The sequence below is a fragment of the Brachycentrus maculatus genome, unplaced genomic scaffold, assembly GCF_059751285.1.
Source record: "Brachycentrus maculatus isolate JH-2025_06_01 unplaced genomic scaffold, ASM5975128v1 h1tg000785l, whole genome shotgun sequence".
NCBI classification, from domain to species: domain Eukaryota; kingdom Metazoa; phylum Arthropoda; class Insecta; order Trichoptera; family Brachycentridae; genus Brachycentrus; species Brachycentrus maculatus.
Window position 1 is genome coordinate 530,714 of NW_028281513.1, and position 23,734 is coordinate 554,447.

General features: G+C 31.6%; 1 protein-coding gene across 1 annotated transcript in view; it reads right to left on the bottom strand.

The window, feature by feature from the left end:
- LOC148300210 (CUGBP Elav-like family member 3) overlaps positions 1-23,734 on the bottom strand; it is a 225,132-nt gene that overhangs the window by 187,844 nt on the left and 13,554 nt on the right. Inside the window, exon 2 of the mRNA XM_088275105.1 lies at positions 15,793-15,831. Coding sequence (XP_088131231.1) covers positions 15,793-15,831 — 39 coding nt within the window. The remainder of the gene's footprint in view (positions 1-15,792; positions 15,832-23,734) is intronic.

The following is a 23,734-nucleotide window of genomic DNA, read 5'->3' on the forward strand; positions in this document are numbered from 1 at the left end:
ATAATAAAGTAAGGAATACAATAAAACACGACATTCTTGGATAAGTGTTTTTTTTAATATTGATTATTTTTTTTCAACGTAAAAATTGTTGATTTATTTTAAAATTTTCCCAGAAAAAAATTGATACTATGATTTTAATGCATATATATTACATTCCATCTAGATGCAGGTTAACGTTTTTTTTTTCAGGAATGCCCGGAAAATCTTTTATCTTTAGAGACTTGCTTGTATATAGTAAGTTTGTAAGGATAATGCAGGTAGATTAGAGATATCACATCATCTAAACCAATAAATGACAAAAAATTCCTTAATTCATTTTGCTAATGGCGACTATGCTAGGGCCCCTTTTTAATTTAAATATCATTTTTAAATCTCAAATTTCAAAAGTAATAATCAAACACTTAAAACCCGATAACTTTCATTGATCGTATCAGCACAAAACTAAATATCCAAAGTTTGGTAAGTACAATAAAACACAAATTGTTATATACAACTCTCATCTTTCTTACATTTTACTTTTATTCATACACGCTTCCCATACCCTTCTACAATGAGTCGAATTCTGCAAATATTTGCACGTTTCAACCATAAAAGGTCATAAACTCATACCTATCTACAATATATTTTATAGTAGTACACATTTCAATGTAAATATAAGGGGTGGAACAAAGAAATGTGATGCTATTATTCTACCCACGTATTAATTTACAAAAAAAACACAACTATCTTAACGGCGAATGCAAATGTAATAAGGAAATGTTTTACTTAGGGAAATCGCGAGCGAAATATAGATAGCCTCAATTACATTACCCTTTGAAAACAAAGAAAATATTTTTGAAAGATGATACTACGCTTAAAATCCATCTCATCTTAAAGTTTTATGTCTAGATTTCTGTTTAAATCATAACACAAAATTTTAAATGTGATATAATTTATCATAGATCATTCAATAATTTTTTCTACTGTCGGCGTCAAGATAAAATATTATTGTGACAACCCTAGGTTACTGAATGTGTTAATTTAAATTAACGAGTATATCTTATGGCTTGTCATGGTATTCGTTTTTGTAACTATCCTTAATAAGCCAATTATATCGTAAAAGGATAATTATAATAATAATATTTTACAGTCGTAATAAATATATATTTTCTGTTGACTTCTCAGAGGGTGCAATACTAAACCATATTTTATTTACAAAATATGTTTTATAAAATTAAAATAATTTGTATATATACACACCAAACAACATTACTTAATTGTTTGATGGTAATTCATCATATCGCTCACTCCTTTCAAGAACGTCATAAATCAAAAATCGACAATTTTAAGTTGTGCATACTTTCGGAATGCCCAGAAAATGTACTATATCCCAGCAAAAGCGGCATATTTTTAACTTAATATTTACCCGCTACAGGGCAGAAAGTGTTGTTTTTGTATTTTGAAGAAAAGGTATTGTTTAACTATTTTTTTAAATAAACTAAATATTTTTCAAATGGAGAAAAAACCTTCAGGTTTTACCTAAAAAGATCTGTTGCACAGTAAAAAGTTCAATAAGTGGCTTGATATTTATTTTTAATACATTGTATTATATTTTTAAACTTTAAAAACGTTCTCCTGAAAAATCAAGTATTTTGATTTATGACGTTCTTGAAAGGAGTGGGCAATATGTGATATTTAAAATATATAATTTAAGTACTAGATTAATATGTTTAAATATCAGTAGAATAATTTAATAAATCCTGCTTTGATATTTGCGATATTCTAAATTTAAGATGATTTCATTTAGCACGTATATTTCAAATTATGCTCCCTCTGAAATCTTCATTGCCGTATCAGTGCTATGAAAACTTTGCATAAATAAAACATTACGCTAAAACTAATGACAAAAAATAAACACTAACGTTCTACAGTTCTCAGCTTTCAAAGAAATTAAAATGTTATGTTTATTAATGAGTCAAGCAGAGCCAATAATTTAATTTAATAAAGTTACTTAATGTAGCAAACATGTTATGAAATAAAAGTTGATCTTTCAAAATTTATCTTTATTTATAATCGCAAATAAGCATGAAAATGACATCTGTATATAAACGTTTATATAAACACCTGAAAAACATTTTTTATTAAATACGCATTACACCCGTACAGTTTGTCTTACTTAAATATACAATATTTGACAGATGCCTAGTTGTGATGTGCACATTAATACGACATAAAATATGTATCCAATCCTTTTACAAGCACACATTATTAACAATTTAAATATTATTTTTTAACATCTCATCAAAGATGAAGAAGAATATGGAAGTCTGGGCATTTACGGGGCTGATGACCGTCATAGGCTGGTTTAAGTGATCACTTTACACACGTGTAACTTTCATCAATTCTACCCATTATTGACAACCACATGACTCAAATTCTTGGAAGTTCTATATATGTAAACCAATTCAGAAACATTGTTCTTGAATCACTAGAACTTCACTTGAGACATCTATTGGTGAGATGAAAAGAAGCTTTTTTTGAGCAGAAACTCTTACATTATCTTTGATGAGATGTCAAAAAATAATATTTAAATTGTGTTGTTAACAATTTAAATAATAAATCATGGCAATGAAATATATTCAGATTTAAACGACATGACATTCGTTAGAGGGTGATCAAAAACTAATCATACGTAACTATTGACGTTCAGGAAAATAAATATCTTGGTGGGAAAAAAACGATTTCATCACGTTATTGATCTTGTCAAATGACCGCACCAAAGCATGCCGGATAATAATTTGCGCCACCTAAAAGCACCAGAAAACCTATAAATATACCTCGACAAGGGAAAGAACAAGGAAAGTAATCAAGGAAAAACTAAGTGACAGTTTTTTTGCAAGACGAGCGGCGAAAAACGCAAATGGAAATAGCCGACATTTTTTATGACGGTCTTCTCATTTCGGAAAGATGTAAGTCGCCCGCCAGGGTGCGATTATCTTCTAAATCCACCCTTATTGTAGATTACACACTTTTCGTTTTTCATCTAAGATATTGAGTGGGTCCCCGGTATTAGATTTTCTTAGCGGCCCATAAACCTTTGAAACCACGTCTACTTTCTTCCAATAGCAAATCTGAGCAAATCTATTTAATCCCAAAGAGTAAAACATTTTTTGAAGATATTTTTTAAATCTTAAACTATGTTAACGAAATTTTGAGTATGCCCAAATACTTCTTCATCTCACCAATAGATGACACTAGTGAAAATTCTAGAGATTATCGTACAATGTTTTAAAAATTGATCATATACGAGTATGTTCATACATATTTAGAATTTCCAAGAATTGGAGTAGTGTGGTTATCAATCATGGATTGAATTGACGAATGTTACACTTGTGTAAAGTGATGACTAAACCAGCCGATAATGGTCGTAAGCCCCGAAAATGCTCAGATTTCCATATCCTTCTTATAATATTCCATAAAATAGATGATGTTGAGGTGTAAAAAAATAATATAAAAGAATGTTAATATTTCCCAACGATTTTTTTTATTTGCTGAATAGCAAGAAAGAGGAAGGACAATTGAGATGGTATGGACACATTAAAAGGCAGAGAACCTAAGCATACGCAGGAAGAAGATACGATGGAAATATGTATCTTAACTTTTTACTCTTTGTATTTAGTCAACCATTGCTATACCGATGACAAAACCCGTTATGCTTTTCAAAATTAGAGTAGAGAGTTCATCTAATATTTTTTTCAGTTTTTCGGGCTTAAAAATATTTTTTTACAATTTTTGCTAAATTTTTTTTCAAAATGTTCCTCGCAAACAAGACCTCTCGAGCTTTCAGTACCAATTAAATAGATTGTCATTCTTAGATGACCTGGGTACTATATATCCCGGGTGTTGAATATCCCGGACTCAATTCTCAAGGGGAATAAAAATAAATTTTAGTGATTTTTTACTCTCTTATTTATGTTATATTACCTTGGACTGGTAACTGAAGCAATCTTAAGGAAAAATCATTGAAAAAACGCAGGAGATGAAAAAAAGTCTACTCAAAATCGAATATCTTAAAGAAAAAAAATCAAAATTAGAAAAATAAAAATTAAAAAAATAAAATTTTATACATTACATCGCTAGCCATAAACTACTATTTCAAAAATTTAATGAAATATTTTGAAAGTTCAAAAAAAATGTTCTGAATCCCATACATCGCATTGTAAGAACCATTTTTAATTAATTAAACCTCTTTTAATCGTTACAAATATGTGCGTCAAAGTTCAGTATTTATGTCAAATGATATAATTACAACGTTTTATTTAATCATAAACCCTAATTATTTAACGTGACTTTATGTTTCTGTATGACTTATAATCTTTTTCATTATTTTAAGCACAATGGCTTATCAGATATAAAAGTGACTTCACAGCGTGAAGTCTGTTACTGATTAAATATTAACATGTGTATGCAATGTAAACCCTTTGTAATGAACGTAAGCCTTAGATATGCGGGTGTGTCAGTTGGGACCCAGTTCTACCCCTTCAGGCTTTAGTTCACCAGAAGCGTCTAATGGAAGAAACTTTGTCTCATGCAAGTCCAACGTGCTTTTATTGAAATTTATTTACTTCTTAAATGAGACCGCGTTCTACTCCAACATCATATACTTTTTACACGAGGTGTATACTAAAATCATTAGGTGATAAGATTTTTATTATCAAAGTAAGTTTTATTTATTTTTATTTTCTCTAACGATATTTCTAGGCAAAACGATGATTTATAGGTGCCACGTCATAGCGTAGCTGGAAAGACCCAAGACTCCAAAATTGGTATCGAAGGTTTTAATATTTCAATTGTAACACGAATTTCAGAACTAATATCGAGCAATTAATATAGGCAGGAATATTTTCATGACGAAAGTTATTTATGTAACATAAAATATATGTTATACTGCGATGATGCCATAGATTAAACTGCGTTTTTTAATGAAAATTCCTAAAAAATATTAAATTTATTTGACAGATGACATTGATATGACAACTTATACCTTTTTTAAACCTAAAATTACCATGAAAAAGGTCATTGTAAGGGTAACCTTAAGGGTAAGAAGATATTATTATTATTACATGATTTTACCCACACATATAATATGTTTTTTATGGGAATGGGTTATTTGATATATTTTCTTCATTTACAAAATTTTGAGTGTGTCCAAATACTTCTTCATAAAATCTGGATAATCTCCAAAAACAGGAGTTATTTTCATATTATTTTTGACATTTCAAAATATAATATGAACATTTTATTTTTAATAGTCTCTAGTGAAGTTTTAGTGATGAAATGAAGTTTTAGTCAAGAAAAATGTTTCAAAATTGGTTCAAATATATAGAATTTGAGTAAGGTAAAGTAAAGTTATCACTTAAACCAGCCTATGACTACCAGACAAACCAGACTTCATATTCTTCTTCATCTTAGATGAAATGTAAAAAAATATATATTAATATTTTCTTCATGCCTTGGTTACCCATTTTTTCTCTCTCCCGCAGACAAACCTCGATATATAGACTCAAGTTGTTAATACTTTAAATAATAAAAAAAAAATTAAGTTTTTACATAACAGAGAAATATTATTTTTTAAAGTTTTATGCTTACTATAAAAAAAATCAAACACATTTATTTTAATTAAAAATATGTTACTTATTTTTTTGTCTGAAAATATTTTTCAAGCATCTTTAAAGCCATCTCATAAATCTTAAGTATAAAAAACTGTTTTCTCGTTACTGAAAATATGCAATTCTCATATCTCGTATTATTTCGTTTTAATGCAAATTCTAAAGTACCTGTAGAAGAAAGTTTGTAGCTAGTAAAATCGTCTGAGACGACAATAAATATGTTAATTTGGTCTGTCTCGTCAGCAACGAGCGCATCCTTTGGAAGACAGTGAGACATGGTAAAACATAATTTTTAAATACAATATTAACGTTCAATAATACCATATAAAAATTATTATAAAACTTTTATTCATATTTTGAAGTGCATATAATTGTAAACATGTTTTGATTTTTTTTAAATAAATTTGTGAATGGAAAATCACAAAAATGAAGTAAGGAAAGAACGGTTAAATAAATTAATGAGGCGAATGTAGTTGAAAAAGAAGGAAAGGAAGTCCGAGGAAAACTTGGCACAATTTACATAGTTTGTCAAATACTTGAAAGCGGCCGGGTCAGGAGTCAAAATAATCGGCAGGTATGTATGAAGGGATGCACGAATGTGGAAGAGGCGAATTATGTTTGCAAAAATAGGGTGGTATGGCGTTCTATTCTCTCTGTCTATCCCTGCGTGGAAGTGGCGTCCTGGTTTGTAAGTTATAAATTACATATATAAAAATAAAAATCACGTTTTCGGAAGAGATTATTATGGATCTAAGTATTTGAATGGTGGAATTATGGAATATGTAGATGATTTCGTGTATTTAAGAATAATGTTTTTTTAGGGATGGAACGATTAATAAAGATATGGAAAGGATCGTGAATGCTGGGAACAGAGTTAAAACCATAGTGCATTGAAATCAGTTATTTACAACATTTTGAGTGTGTCCAAATACTTGTTCGCAAAATCTGGATTATGAATTTGAGTAGTGTGGTTGTCAATAATGGGTAGAATTGGTGAATTTACACGCGTGTAAAGTGATCACTTAAACCAGCCTATGACGGTCGTCAGCCCCGTAAATGCCCAGACTTCCATATTCTTCTTCATCTTTGATGAGATGTCAAAAAATAATATGAAATCAGTTATAGCAAATAAAAGTCTAACAGTGTAAACTAAACTGGCAGTACAAAAAAGAGTGCTGGTTGTAACCCTTATGTATTTAATCGAAGTATGGAGTTAGCAAAAGGAGGATAAAAGATGATTAAGTACAGTTGAAATGCAATCTCTCAGACGAATGTGCGCCAAAACGGTTTATGACAGAAGTTCGATTGGTAGAATAAGGAAAGAATGCGAGACGAAGCGAATGTAAGTCGAAGTGATATCAGTAACGAAGAAACCCGGTCACTTTTCAAATAAAATTAAAATGGAAAAAAGTATTATGTAGTGTTTTTTTATATTATTTAAAATGCACTTCCACGAAATAATTTCAGTATAAAAGCTTTTTTTAAAGTATTATTTTAATTAAATTGGCAACTGGAATGTATAACGTAACGATCCATGAGTTATCTCATTGTTACAATAATAAAGACAGATTTAGAAAAATAATAAACAAAGCACTGAAAACGGTATCAAAAAGCGGGAGCTTACTCGTAAAATTCAAATCACCACAAAAAGTTTCTGCGTCAATAATGGGTCGTTGAGAAGTAGCAATAAAACCCTTTCCGTCCCCTGTGGTTTGGGGCCCGCTCGGTCGGAGCTGGGGGCTCGGGGCTCGGGCTGGGGGGCTCACAAGGACCGGGGCCCCGGGCATTGTTCTTTATATTATGCGGCATCATTATTTGCTTCTTACTCTTCGCGCATGTGCCTCTACAGACGCGTACTGCGGAGCGAACAAATTATTAAACAAAATAAGTTTGCTTTTCTAGTTCACAGCATTTTTTTATTTATTTAAATATGTAATTTATTTAATGTAATTTATGTAATTTATTATGTAAAGATTATCGAAAATGTAAAACAAATTGTATGTCAGTTTGTAAATTACGGAAATGTGCCGAATTTTTTTTATTGGCACATAAATATAGACTCCAATTCAATAAATTACAAGAAGGTTGAGTATTTATTTATTAAAATAAGATTGTGCATATATTTATTAATTTCTTTTGCGAAAAAAATATTTATGTTAGTTTATCGTTCGTAGTAAGTGAAATGAGTACTTTTTTTCAACCAACTTTTACAAAATTAATTTATTTTATACAAGTAACTAAGGTTTTATAATAAATTTTGATTTGCTAGAATATCGATTTCATTTTTAAATTAAATCTTTAAACTATCGCTTAAATAGTATCTATATATTTTCGATATAAGATTTTGCTTAAACTGTTTTATAAAAACCTGATTACAAACTGATTTCGCAGGTTATGGGGTTTTATAACTATATGTTGTTAATTTTTATCGAGTATATAATAAAAATATAGTTAAAATAGAGCCTTTTAAGTTTTACTAAAACAAAATCAAAGAGACATAAATATTTATTTCACAAATGAAAAAAATTTACAAAACATTTTCAATTCACTCTGATTACCACAATACCTGCTGTTCATTCACAAAGTAACCTATCTCACTTATCCCTTTTGAAATCGTCTGCATTTTTTGCCCGCTCGATTCATTATGAATTCATTCCCAAAGTAAAATGACAACGGTGACATTACAGCGCAATTGAGGGATTACAATAAAACATCGTCATTAAAAATGTAAACAGACAGTTGCCGGAAAAGCGGTCCTCCCGAGGGCCCAGAAGATATCCTCGATCCGCCCCTGTTTGGGCCTAAAGCATCCTCCGGATGGGATGTTCGCGCAGCCTCGTTATTTATTACATTTTTCCTGTTTGACGAAAAAACATGCGCGGCGAAAATATACGTTTATATATCTGGCAAGGAGGCACCCAGCGCAAGCCGACTTGATAACTTTTATCGCACAACGTAAATAGCCTTTTATTCCTATTTTTATATCTATGGACATGTCATAAAAAAGTATTGGGTTGTTTGTGCATTTCCGATGCTATGTTTCACAATATAAAAATTACAATAGATATATGTATGCAAATTTTAAATTGGAAATAACTGCATATAAATAAAACGAGCATCAATGACTTTTCCAACCCTATTGAATGGAAGTGAAGCAACGATTTGCCAAAAAAGGGGATAAAATTAAACTGAATGCTATCAGAATACGATTTCTTAGACAAATGTGCGCCAAGACGATGTATGATAGATGTTCGAATGGTGAAATAAGTGAAGAATTAGAGTGTTAGATAAGGATTATCGATAAAATTAAAGAAGGTGTGTCGAGATGGTTTAATAAATAATAAATAATAAAACCCTTATCCACACCCCAATGGTTCATAGGGCACTGCGTTATATAAACGCAGTGTTATCTTGATCGTTTACACAAGAAGGAAAGGTGATCAGCCCTCCGCTTCAGGTACCAGTCCAGGGTAGTATTTAATAAATATTACAGTGAAAAAATAACTCATATTTATTTTACCCCCCTTGGGAATCGAACCCGGGACCTCCAGAACGATAGCCGAGCGTGCTGACCATTACACTACGGAAGCGGAGTCGAGATGGTTTGGTCATGTAAAATTAATAAATGAGGAAAAAGTAGTAGAAAAAACGGAAAAAAGGAAGATCGACGAAAACTTGGCATGATCAAGTATTTCAAGTACTTTAAAGTGGCCAGGTAGTGAGTTAGAATAATCGGCGGTTATGTATTAGGAGATGCATGAATGTAGAAGAGGCTAAGATTGTTTATTGTTTATCTACGTATGTAGAAATATCAATAAAACAATACTGGTTTAAATATTAAAGACTAAGAGTTTAACGAATGTGCGCGTAAATATTACGAATCAAATAAATCAATGTATGTATATTTTCATATTATTTTTTGACATCTCATCAAAGATGAAGAAGAATATGGAAGTCTGGGCATTTACGGGGCTTACGACCGTCGTAGGCTGGTTTAAGTGATCACCTTACACACGTGTAACATTCACCAATTCTACCCAATATTGACAACCACACTACTCAAATTCTTGGAAGTTCTATATATATGAACTAATTTAGAAACCTTGTTCATGAATCACTAGAACTTCACTAGAGACATCTATTGGTGAGATGTAAAGATGTATAGATGTATAGATGTAGTTCATATATATAGAACTTCCAAGAATTTGAGTAGTGTGGTTGTCAATATTGGGTAGAATTGGTGAATGTTACACGTGTGTAAGGTGATCACTTAAACCAGCCTACGACGGTCGTAAGCCCCGTAAATGCCCAGACTTCCATATTCTTCTTCATCTTTGATGAGATGTCAAAAAATAATATGAAAATAACTCCTGTAATTGGAGACAGTCCAGATTTTGTGAACAAGTGTTTGGACACACTCAAAATGTTATGTATATTTTTACAGCTTTTACAAATGTATTTTTTTAGTGTGCCTAAATGCTTGCTCACAAATCTGGATTGTCTCTATTTATTGGAGTTATTTTTCATTTATTAATCAAATTTAATTATAAGCTAAAAAAATAAAAAATAAAATGATATTTTCTGGCTTTTCTCATGTATGTGATTAATATCCAGGATTTGGACCTCACATAATAATAAAAGAGTGTCTGCTCAACCGAAAGCTTCTTTTCGTCTTACTAATAGATGTCTCTAGTAAAATTCTTGTGATTGTTTTACAATGTCACAAAATTGGATCACATACTTATATAGAATTTTCAAGAATTTTAGTGTGTGGTTGTCAAAGTAGTGTGGTTGTCAATCGTGGGTAGATTAGTGAATGTTACACGTGTATAAAGTGATCACATGAACCAGCTTATGCCCCCGTAAACGTGACGGTCGTATGCCCGAACTTCCATATTCTTCTTCATTTTTGTTGAGATGTCAAAAAATAATATATATGTCGTAGCCGTACAGGAAAAAGTGACCAACTACCAAAAGGTAAAATTTTCAGGAGGGCCATTTAAGTCACTTTTGCTTGGCAAGAAAATAGACATCAATGCTGTTAGTCATTTTAACAAGTCTTTATATTATACTTCCAAGTTTAAAATCCTTTGGGATTTTTTTCATGGCAATATTAAGCTAGTATGATATCAAATTGTAAAAAATGCACTTGGTCACTTTCTCCTGTACGACTACGATATGTTTTCGTTGAAATAGTGCAATGCTTTGAGGAATAATAATAAATTTAACAAGCAGAACAACAACAGAGAGCCACAACGTATTCTTTTCCTTTACCAATAATGGTTCTGTGCGTATTTTATGTGAAATAATATTAGTTCTAGCATCTTTATCATTTTGCAGCCAAGCAGAGTTTATCAGAGTGACTTCACCAAAATTAATGTCTCTTGCTGTTTCAGCAAATGCTGTGCCAAAAAAGAACACACAAATGTAGTATTAAATAAGATTATACGCAACTTTCTAAATACTTCCTACTCGCAATCTCATGATTAAGTACATACTAAACTCACACGCATTGTTTTTGTCCCAAGAAAACGAATAAAAAAAAGCTTACTCCGCTGTTCTGTGGCGAAACATGCCCCACTATATTTCACATCACTTTTATAGTTTAACTATGCGTATAAAAAATCCATATAGCACCGTAAAACAAAGCATCTACATTGAAGATCTCCTGTTCTCGAATTTTGGGAGTCAATGGCTGAAAGAAACAACTTTTAAGGTACCCTAAGATACTTTTTTAACAACGCTACCCCAAATTTTACTTTGAATGATAGATAAAAGTTTCATTTATTAGTACAGTAATGTCAAACATTTTACAAAAAATAAGTATTTTGTACTTTGTACAATTCTAAACCATTCATTTTGTGTTCAATTCAAATTTTACTTGGTAAATACCATTTTTTTATAAAAATCTACTGTGACATATCGCTCACTCCTTTCAACAACGTCATATATCAAAATTCGTCAATTTTCAGTTGTGCATGTTTTCGGAATGCCCACAAAATGTACTATATCCCAGCAAAAGAACTGAAAAATTACTAAAGAACTGAAAAAAAATGGATTTGTTATTTTTAAACAAATAATTGAGAGTAATGATAAATTCATTGTCAATATTTTTTAAAACTTTAAAATGACTTCAACTATAATTTATCGCTACCATTAGACAACAAAAATGTTGAACATAATAAGTTTTCATAAATAATAAGAAAAGCACTAAAAAATTAAAAATTAAACCAATCAATATTGTACGAATATTATTTTGAATCTTCTTCTTCTTCTTCTTATTGTAGGCCTTACGGCCTGTTTTTAAGAGGGATTAGCCTCCTGCGACGTCGATTCCCAGCTATCGGCCCATCTCTTTGGTGGTCTACCCGGGAGTCGTCTACCATGGGGTTGGCCGTACAATGCGATGTGGGGGAGTCTGGATGGTTCCATTCTCCTCACATGCGCATACCATTGTCTTCTTCGTTGCCTTCCCCACCTAACGACATCTTCGATCTCGCATATTTCCCTGATCTTGGCATTTCTCAGTCTATCTCGAAGACTCTTGCCTGTTATGCTTCTCAGAGTCTTCATTTCTGGCACTCTACGCGTGTTTTTTGTGGCAGCGGTGTCTGCTCTACTTTCGATTCCATACGTCATGATGGGTCGGACACAAGTTTTGTATATCTTGATCTTGCTGCCGATCTTCATCTCAGGGTTTTTCCATATAGAATTTTTCAGGCATCCTGAGATGGCTGCAGCTTTGTTCACTTGCCCTATCACTTCGCATCGCAGATCCGACTGAGCACATAGGTCCACACCCAGGTATTTAAACTTTTCCACCTGCTCTACCAAGACGCCGTCCACAGTCACGCTACATCCCACTGGGGTGCGAGAGAACACCATACTCTTGGTCTTTGTAGCGGATATAGCCAAAAAGAAAGGACAAGGAACGTCTAAGCTCTCCAATTATATATTTATATTTTGAATCAATTATTTAAAAACATAATTTAAAGTTAAAAAGCTTCTTTAAAAGGTAACCGCCTTTTAAAAAATCTTGTTATACAACTATGAATTAACGTACTTAATAAAAATTCTTTTGATATACGCAAAAATTCTACATTTTCATCGCCAATAAAATTTGGTCCGTAGATAGTATAATATAAACGAGTAGATATAAGACATACCATTTAAAACGCCCTATTCAGAACGGTCTCGAATATTTCAAATCTGAAAAAACCCTTCCCTTCCACGCGGCTAGGGTGAATTACGAAAGCGTTTATGTACTTTTCTGTCAGGTGGTGGCAATATAGCCATTGTTTATTCCTCCTTTGTAGGTCACGAGCTATCAACGCTAAGAGGGTTGCTTCATACGCATCTATACGAACTTTTCCGACTTTCGCTGCGTTAAAATAATATTTATGTTGGGAAACTTTTGATGGTGGGCCTCTTCCGTGCTATTTAACCCTCTGCTATTGACAGGTGTATTTTAAACCCCTGCTTTTATTAATTAAATCAAAATCACAAATCAAAATGAATTTTTGGAGGGAACGAAAACGTTTTGAAAAACCTAGAGCTCAAATTTAGCAATTTAATTTAGTGTATGGTATTAAATTAATGTTTTTTTCTTTATAGTATATATAAATTTACTAAATATAAAGCTTCTTTTTCTTTGATTTCTCTTTCTTATCAGTTCCAAAAGTGAATGTATTTTAAAGTAGTATTGTTTTGACCTATAAATATAAAAAAATACGTTTTTGTTGTTGAAATAACATAAATCAAACGACAAAGTAAAAGGCAGTTGTACATCATTTAAAAATAGTTTAAATGTTAGTTTTTCTACGTTTTCAAAAAGGTAGTAAACAATCTAATTTTGAATTGAATATTTTTTATCCTGAATCAAAATTTTAGATTCAATAATAGATCACTTAAACCAGCCTATGACGGTCGTCAGCCCCGTAAACGAGATGTCAAAAAATAATATGCTTTATTATAATCCATTTCTTATTTTTATTTTATGCAGAAATTTAATAAAAAAAGTTTAAATCTAAGAACAGCAGAGTTAAGGGTTACTTTTGAATAATTTTCAAATGAGAACTCGCCCATGGCTAGTAGTGTACGGATTTACCCTATGTTATAGTACCCCGAGGTATTTGGGACGGATTGTGTTTTTAGCCTCCGATGGGTAGGGGGGGATTTTATTTTTGTTCAAGTACGGCCATCATGTTTATCAGGGAAACTAAATTACGGTTATTTTGATTTTATTTCTGAACCTTGAATTTCCACGAAACGAATACAGATTAGTTTTGCGAACAATAGTTTGCTACGAAAATGCGCGTGATTCAGTTTTAAAAAAACATAAATTTACGGTCAAGATTATGATGGCCGTATATTTTTGTACGCGAGAAATAATGTGATTATAAATTTATCATAAAACAAAAATCTTTAATTTATATAAACAACATAGTTTTAGTTTTAAGTAATGTATTGTAATAACGGAAGCTAAACTGGCAGTGCACAACGGAGTCCTGGTTCCAAGTGAAACATGGAGTTGGCAAAAGAAGGATGAAAGTAGACTGAATGCAGTCGAAATGCGATCTCTCAGAAGAATGTGCGACAAAACGATGTATGATAGATATACGAATAGTGAAATAAGGAAGGAATGCAAAGCGGAGATAAGCATTATCGATAAAATTAAGAAAGGTGTGATGAGATGGTTTGGACATGTAGAACGAATGGGTGAGGAAAGAACGGTAAAACAAATTTATGAGGCGAATGTTAGCGGGAAAAGAAGCAGAGGACGACCGAGAAAAACATGGCACGATCAGGTATGCCAAATACTTGAAAGTGGTCAGGTTAGGAGTCGTAACAATCGGCGGGTATGTATGAGGAGATGTATGAACGTGGAACAGGCGAAGAATGTTTGCAAGGACAGAGTGGTGTGGCGCTCTATTCTCTCTGCCTACCTCTGCGGGGAAGCGGCGTGATGGTTAGTTAGTTAGTTAGTTAGTTATTGTAATAACCTGAAATGGAATTATGATACATAACAATACAAAAATAACAGCAAAAGCAAAACTGACACTGCATAACAGAGTCTTGGTACCAACCCTAATTTATGAAATTGTAGCGTGCAGTTAGAAAAAAAAGTATACTAAATGCAGTCAAAATGCAATCTCTTAGACAAGTGTGACAAATGGTCGAAAGGTGAAATTAGGAAAGAGTGCAATGCTGAAAAAAACATTACCGACAAAATTAATGAAAGTGTTTTAAGATAGTTTGATCGTGTGAAACAAATGGTTGAGGAAAGAACGGTTAAACAAATTTAAGACGCGAATTATTTTTGAAATAGTAGCAGATCATGATGGAGAAAAACATGGCATTATCAAGTATTAACAATAAAATATTTGGAAGTGATCAGGAGTCGAAATTATCGGCGTGTATGTATGAGGAAATGCATTAATGTGGAAGAATCGAAAAGTATCAACAAAATAAAAATCACAGTAGTGTGGCATTCTATTCTTTCTACCTACCCCTGAAAATTGGAGTTGGAATTATGAACGAATCATCCCATGTAGGCATCTCTCTCCCCTTATTTTCCATATCTTTTTCTTAGAAGAGGCCGGTTGGAACGATATATAATATAACTGAAGATGTAGAGCGATCTTCTATATCTATCTCACATTCGATATAGCTTCATTCGATAAAGCCTTCATATTAGTATGCAGACGGGTGGTTCTATCAAAGTCTCAGAATTGCACTGCAGATATTATACAATATACATTTAAAATACAAAATACATGCTTTGAAGTATTCCACCTTACTTTACACATCAAAATACATACATGTTTTTCATACAAGTGAAGATTTAAATAACTAATTTGACTTTTTTTTTAATAAAATAGATATTACAAAAAAAGGCAAAGGAAGCCGAAATTTCGGATATTAAAATTAACATCAGTACATGATTAAGTGCCATCTTCATATGTAAGTCTGAGCTTAGTAAAAAATGTTTTTAATGTTGTTTAATTTGAAACAATTTGATGATTGGAATAATTAAATTTATTTAAAATAATGTTTGTACCCAGTGTTTGACAATATGAGCTTTATTTGAATTTTCCTTCTTATAAAAAAAGCATAAATAATATTATAAATTATTTTAACGTACCATATGAAAGGTGTGGGATTGCACTTGCCTCCCCAAATCCTGTAAAAAAAACATATTTTTAGATATTATAACACGAGCAATAAACATTAAAATTAATCAGATGTCTCAAAAGAGAATTATCGTCTTATAATACGAAGAAAATATTATAGATATGGATTTCACAGTAAATTACTTTATGCACTGTAATATTTACCATTCATTATATTCATGTTGCCACAACTCTTGTACGGTATATGTATAAATTATTTTTAGAATCGCATTGATTTATCAGTGGAAACTGATTTTTTTTGAAAAATTATTTAAAAAATGGTTCTTCCTTCTAGACCATAAGAGAAAGTTATTTGTTTCTTAATTTCAATTAAAAGAGATAATTTATCAACAGTTACAATAGAAATAGTACCAAATCAAAACACGACATTTTGTCAAATGGTACAAATGAAATTAAGAATATTAAAAAAAACTGGTTTTATTTGACACACAGAAATTCAAGTCTTTTAAAGCCCAACTACTTACTATTTACTTAAAAAAGGAAAAATACTGAAAAATCGTATTCACAAATAGGGAACAATTAACATCGATATATTGGTACAAGTATAAAACATTTTAACTGTTAAATTAAGTTTGAAAGTATGTAAACATTATATCTGTTTAACAAAAAATAATCTTAGAACATTGATTAGTCCAGTGCTATATTTGCTGAATAAGAAAATAATCATTCAATATATTTTAACGTTTATTTTCAGGAATCCTTGAATACCGATGGTGTCCTTATCTGTTCACGTCAATTCATAAAATTTCATGGCTGAAATGCTCGTGAGCTGCCACCAAGTTGTCTTATTCTGCGCTACAGAGAGTGCTGTCAACGGAGGAAGCGATAACACTAGTACAAGCAGCTATCAACAATTTAACACCAAAATTACATTTGGCTTCCGACGCTCCTGCAACGATTGCCAGAAAAAAAAACACGTGATGCGGTTTCCTTGCCAGGGAAAATTCTCAAAGGTACGTACGATGCAAGATGCATTTGAAACCAGCCAAGTTTTCACAGAAAGTATGATTTTAATATTAACATGATAAACAGATTTATAGAAACCGACAAATCACTTTTTTTTAAATATTGGTTATTCAAGATATTTGGTTAGAATGACAGTTTTATTATTTTTATTTTGTAACAGTCTCATTATATTTTCTATTTTTTTTAGTATTAATAACACGATCATAGAAACTTAACTTGCAATATAAATGGGATATATAAGTTTTTTAGAGCAAAACTGTTTATTTATTATTATTATTGACATGTCATCAGAGATGAAGAAGAATATGGAAGTCTGGGCATTTACGGGGCTGACGACCGTCATAGGCTGGTTTAAGTGAGCACTTTACACACGTGTAACATTCACCAATTTGGTAAATGATAAGGAGAGTATATGTGTTAATTTTTAAATCACATTGTGACAATTGTTTTACCTAGTTATGGCATTTTCAAACGAATGTCATTCGTTCGAAACACATTGTCACAGTATTAATTTTTATGTTTTGTAATAAAATACAACTTAATAGACTCAAAAATCTGTGTTTGGTTTAAAAATAAATACATAAATTAAAATGGAGTTCTACAAATAAAACGCTTAATCAATAAATAAATGATAAGGAGATGGTTACATTTCTAGTGCGTAAGTATTTTCTTAAAACTCAGCTTGAAGGGCGACTCCTTTGAAAATTAAGGTAGGTAATCAATATTTGAAGTACTATGAGCGTATAAATTACAAGTATAGTATATAGTTAGTAAGTAAGTATGTAAATAGTTATGAAACCAAGTTTTAGTATAAATCGTCGAGTGGAGCTGGTCGGCCCGGCTGATAGCGAGGCTTGGCCGGGTCCCCGGTTCATTTCTTGGCAGAGTGCCTTCAATAAGCATGTTTCTCTTACTTGGGACTCGGAATACAAACTACCTGAAAACATTTTTGGGAAACTTTTGGAAACAAAATAAACTTTCTTTAAACCTTGCTGGCAAAATCGAGAAATTTCATAAAAAAAATAAAAAAAAATAAAGGTATTTCCATGGTTATATATACTGCCTAAGGATTTTCAAATTTTAAAATTTTGGCATCAAATTTTGTTCTCCTCCATAGTATAATAGTAAGCGCGTTTGACTATCGTGATGTAGATCTGAGTTCGATTTCTAGGAGGTCGAAATAAATATAAATTTCACATATATTTTTTTTAAACCTGGACTTATGTAAGAAGCGCAGAATCCTACCTTTATGAAATAATGATAAAGATAATACTTCTTCGATAAGATGCAGTCCCATATGCACCATAGGTTACTGATAACGGTTAACAGAAGGGACTGAAATAAGTTGAATCCGAAACGCAAACAAAATAAATTATCTAAAAAATAAAATATTTAAAAAATAATTAAATTCAATGGCAATGTGTTAAAACATTTGCATTTTTTTAACACTTATTTAAAAAAGGGGAAAGTAATGAATGGAATTCAAAAACCATCTACATATGTCACGTATTAGGAGATAATACCTTTTAGTACGAATTTTTCGGAAGTTGTTTCGGAAGATGATAATTTGTATCTTAAACTATTTCATTTCATGTTATGTATGTATGTATGTTTGTATGTTTTGTATTTTATTGCTTGAAATTAAAAATTTTCATTGCAGGTATTGTGTATTGGTTTATTCACAATTTGGCTGAAAATACGCATTGCGATATATGTTCAAAAAATATATACCTATGTATAATTGGAGTTATATTATATTGCCTGCATAATACAACCGTATTTGCGTCATAGTAAAACTCGAAAATATTTTCTAATAAAATTAATGAATTTGTAAAATTATACACTAGAAAGTTGTTGGTGCTACTACAATGTTATGATATAATTTTGATAAATTTACAAATATAAAAGCATGTATTTTAATGTAGAAATTGGAGTCATAACAAGTTAATTTTTGGACGCGTCAAATTGTGCTTCCGTGTTACGAGCGATTGTTGGTAATTATAGGAACGTGAATTAATAAATCAGGATCATGCGATAAGTGGTACTTGGACGATAAACTTTGTTTCTATCGCGTAATGGCTGACAAAATATGCGCCGTACTCCATTACGACTCACATAGTACTAAAGTGCCAGTAAATTCAAATTATAACATAAAATACCTTTACAGCTATGTAGGCAAAAAGTGGTTCGCGGGGCTGATTCTTATCGGACTGTTTTTGAAAAAAAATGGTCGGTTTATCTCAAACCATAAATCCTAAAAAATATCTGACATATCGTATGAAAAATTACTCTAGTGGGTTGTCTAGGTCGCTACTAAAGTAGCCTCAACACAATCGAGACATATCGCTCTTAAAAAGGGAAAATGTCCACTTCTTTATTTACTGAGAGTTTTTATTTATTCTTTTTAAAAATGGGGACAAATTTAAAAAACAAATTGACATGTCAACATCGATGAAATTTGTATATTTACAGAGCTTAAAACCTGTCATACGCTGGTTAAGTGACGTCTTTACACAGTACAACATTAACCATTCTACCCATGATTGACAACCACATTACTTATATTTTTGGAAACTCCTAGATATATTATTAATGTCAAGACATAGTTTCTGAGTTCATTACAGCCGTCCATGTTGAATTGAGAAAGTTTTTATTTAGCAGAGACCCTTTTACTTGGATTTATGCAAGATCTAAACCCCAGATTATTTTAACGTACTGGAAAACGCCTAAAAACATGTTTCAATTTTTTATGCACCTTTAATTATATTTTTTTATTGAATTTATGAAATAAATATTCAAATGAATAACTGTATTTTACTGTATTTTTAAAATTTTGATTTAAAACATCCGCTTCTTCCTTCAGAGAGAAAAGATTGCCTCTCTTTTTACCAATTAAGTTCTCGGCAAACAAAGCATCGTCGTTTCTTTATATTATTTCAGATAAACCAATTTATTAGTCGAGCATAAAGCAAATCTTCAGTGTTGTTTCGTCTTATCCGAAATATTGTCACGGTGCCAAAATTCTTGCGATTGCTTCGTTCCAGAGAAGTAATGTGATTTAATCCTTAACAAGTTTATCACAGGTAGAAAAGCGAGCCTTCGAAGGCCCCGGGCGCCTAAATCCTTCATCTGGCAACAAGTTGAGAGGAAAACCTACGCCGTGTGAATTTATTAAAACGGTCCGATATTTTACTGAATGCTAAGTACACAAATAATATAGCTAGACCCATATGAATTTTGGACAGGTATCCATACTACGTGCTTAAGTAATTGAGAAGAAAAGTTTGAGGGTTATTCGGATACTTTGTATGTCGGTCGTGTGTTACCTCATTTGCGAAAATAGGAGAAAAGTTTCGAGTTACATATTAAACAAATTTTGGAACATTCTCATTTACCCTTGCAAAATAATTTTGCGGTCGTGGGCAAAGAGGCTCACGTCGATCTTTTTATTTTTACTTTTAAATTATGTGGAAATTAAAAATATGGAATATCATTTGGTTCTGAAGAGGGTCGGGAATTTCGTTGCCTCTCTGAAAGTTCTACGACATAAAATATTATATAGGTCTTTTGAAAGTCTGTCACAAATTTTGGTCAACGAGAGAGAAAAGAAAATTTAGCCAATAAATCGAGTGAATCTTGTAATTTTTCGGCTTCTATCTTCATCCGTACTGTATTTGGCACCGCGTTAAATCTACGCGGTGTTACCTTGATCAATAATTATACAAAGACAAGGTTGGATCCAGAAGTGAATATAAAATAATCGAAACAGATAAGGTAAATGAAGGACCTCAGGGTAAAAGACATGACTTCTTTATGGGGCAAATGACATAAGTGAATAAATAAGAATAACTAAAAAGAAATCTCAACATCAGTGGTCATCAAACTACGTTCCGCGAGCAGGATCCAGCCTGGCAGTGTCTTTTATTCAGCTATCTCAAAATTCCCGATTAGTTCGTATAAGTAAATAAGAATTTTGTTATTTAAATGTGAATTCACGGTAGTTTTATTTCAATTTATCAAAAGGAATATGTAGTGTATATTTATGTTGCAGACTAAAGTAAAAAAAAAAACGTGGTAACTACTGGATTAAATTACGCAAATTTACCCGAAAAATCAATACAACCTGCAAATATCTTTTTATTTAAATTTTGAGCATAAATCATATTCACAAATCCTTTACAAATTGCTTTCTGACAGTCGATTCACTATTTCCGTTGCAGAAATGCATTTTGATTGCTTCTTTTATCCTTAAAAGTAATTCGGGTCAGAACTCCTTCAAACTCTTTCGGCGCTTTAAATCTAGCAGCCAAAACAAATCATGAATCACTGCCAAAATTTATTGCACTTAGTACCTTCGCATTCACAGTCTGTATGATAAAATAAAAAACAAATAAAAATTAATCAGAATCGGACTCCATCATACTTCTCTCCTTACATTACGTTTTAGGGAAAAAAATGTTACTCAGCACAATTCACATAAAAGGTAATAAATTATCTAAATTTATAATTCACATAGTACACACCACAATTTCTTATAATCCATAGGGACACGTGTTGCGATCCATTTCGTATGCGTTTTAAATACGTTTTAAACACGTTTAAACACGTCTAAACACATTTTCAAATGATGCGGAATGCATCGAAACATGTGTTACTGTAAATTTTTATGAAATGATATTACCCATTTTAAAATCGAATAAAATTTTAATTTAATCTGCAGTGACGCGTGTTTCAATCCCTTCTTCACCTTTTTTTATTTCTTTTAAAATATGTTTTCGTATATTTGAAAATGATGCGAAATTCACTGAAACACGTGTCACTACACATTTAAAGAAATAATATTTACCAGGTGAAATTTAAATTAAAAATTAAAAGATTTTACCACAAAGTAACTGCCATATCAATCACTGAATAAATAAATTACATTTTATGCAAAATACAAATTATATGAGGATGGTTTTATATGTGCGCATATATTTGTATCTTAAGTATGCGTAATTACGTTTATTGATAAAATATTTATTAAAAAAAAAACGTTTAAGAAGGTAAGTCCTACAGCATATGTTGAAAATAGTTAGAATAATCTGGGGTGCGTATAGCGGCTAACTATGAATACGGGGGTTGCAGCAACTCAGCTGAAATAGTGGCACTGAAGCCCCACAATAGGAGGGATGGAGAAATAAGAGATGTAAGAGTGGCAGATTATGTGGAGAGCTGGAGAGGCTACCGTCCGGACGAGGCCTACTGCAACATGTACGTACTTACTGGGGGCTACATCGGAACTGCAATCAACTCAAAACCCCTGAAGTCTACCTACAACCAAATAATTATTTTACCTTTCTGAGTTGACTTTTTCATTCTTAAAGTTTGTAACAGTGATCGCTTCTGATAGCTCGCCGAACCTTTTTGGGTGGCTCGCGTAGGCAGTAAAATCTTATTATTTTTTTTATTCAAATCACACCTTGTTGATTTTCAATTATTGTTTTGTATTTAAATAATTATTTACAGTCACATTTTATATTTTATTGTTTATCTGATGTTCTAATTTATTTAAACAAACAAAGACATATTTAGTATGGTACGATAAGGGCCGATGATAAAAAATACTAAAAAGAGGAAATTTGTATAGGTAGCTCACCATACAAGTTCAATTTCTGAATGTAGTTCTATTGAGTTTGGAGGCCAATGGTTTATACCATTACTAGTAGGGTTACTAACTTTCATGCTGCTGTCGCCCTTGGTATTAAAACCTGTGGATGTTTCACATATTCACACTCGTTAGTTTTAACTTACATGCCCCTCTGACAGTGGTAAGGACTTAGAAAGCTTAGTAATATTTTTTTGTATTTTACCGGGAAAAACTTCACGTGGATGATTTAAAACAAAAAACATTTTCAAAAAAGAAAAAAAAAAATTTTTTGAAAAAAAGAATGGATGGGTCCGAAACCAAAAGCTTCTATACTGAACCTGGAAATGTAGCGAGAGCCTTCAGAGTATATACCATATATTTCATCGTCGAAATTTGTAAAGTTGTCAACTGAAGTTTTTGTTTCGGAGTAAAAAATATATATATACTTATTCAATCATCACGCGAAATTTATGAATAATACATAAACATTTTCTTATATTCCATAAGAACATTATCTATTTATAAAGTAGCCACACACACTTTGTGAAAACATTTTCAATATTAATACTTTACTACTTTGTGTTGTGAACGATTCAATTTATTTTCATGAAAGTTAACACCCGAATGTAACGATATTAATCCAAATTAATGACTTTATGTTCCTGTAAAGTTACTATAAGTAGAGATAAAGAAACTTTAATGCACGCGACTAAACGTTAAGATATGTAATATAAAAATAACACAAAAAGGAACATAAATAATTTACACATAGCATTAACAAAAATAGAAAGGATAATATCAATCAGAATCTAAAATCTGGCGCTGTCAAAAGTCTGCGTAATCGGAGAGCATGCATGACTAGATGTATGGATGTGAACGAGGCGAGGAGTGTATGTCAGGACAGAAAAGTGTGGCGTTCCATCCTCTCTGCCTACCCCTGCGGTGTAACGGCGTGATGGTAGTAGTAGTAGTAGTAGAAAGTATAATGAGTTTTTCTAATAATTTATAATTTATAATAAAAGTTTATATTTAGATCTGAATATGAAAGCAATTCCGAAACTAGTCGTCATAATAAAATAAACTCGAGTGGTAAAAAACACTGTTTTTCTTTTACAATTTTAAACATAATTAAAATTTATGTATTTTTTTATTCACGTCTTTTGTATTTACATAATGTATTTAAATGCCAACTTTTTGAGATATTTGGCTTAAAGTTACAATAAAGTAAGAGAATTTTATTTGGTATGCACTACGTAGTATCCCTGGCTATTGATTTTCCGTCATATTCAGGAGTACGT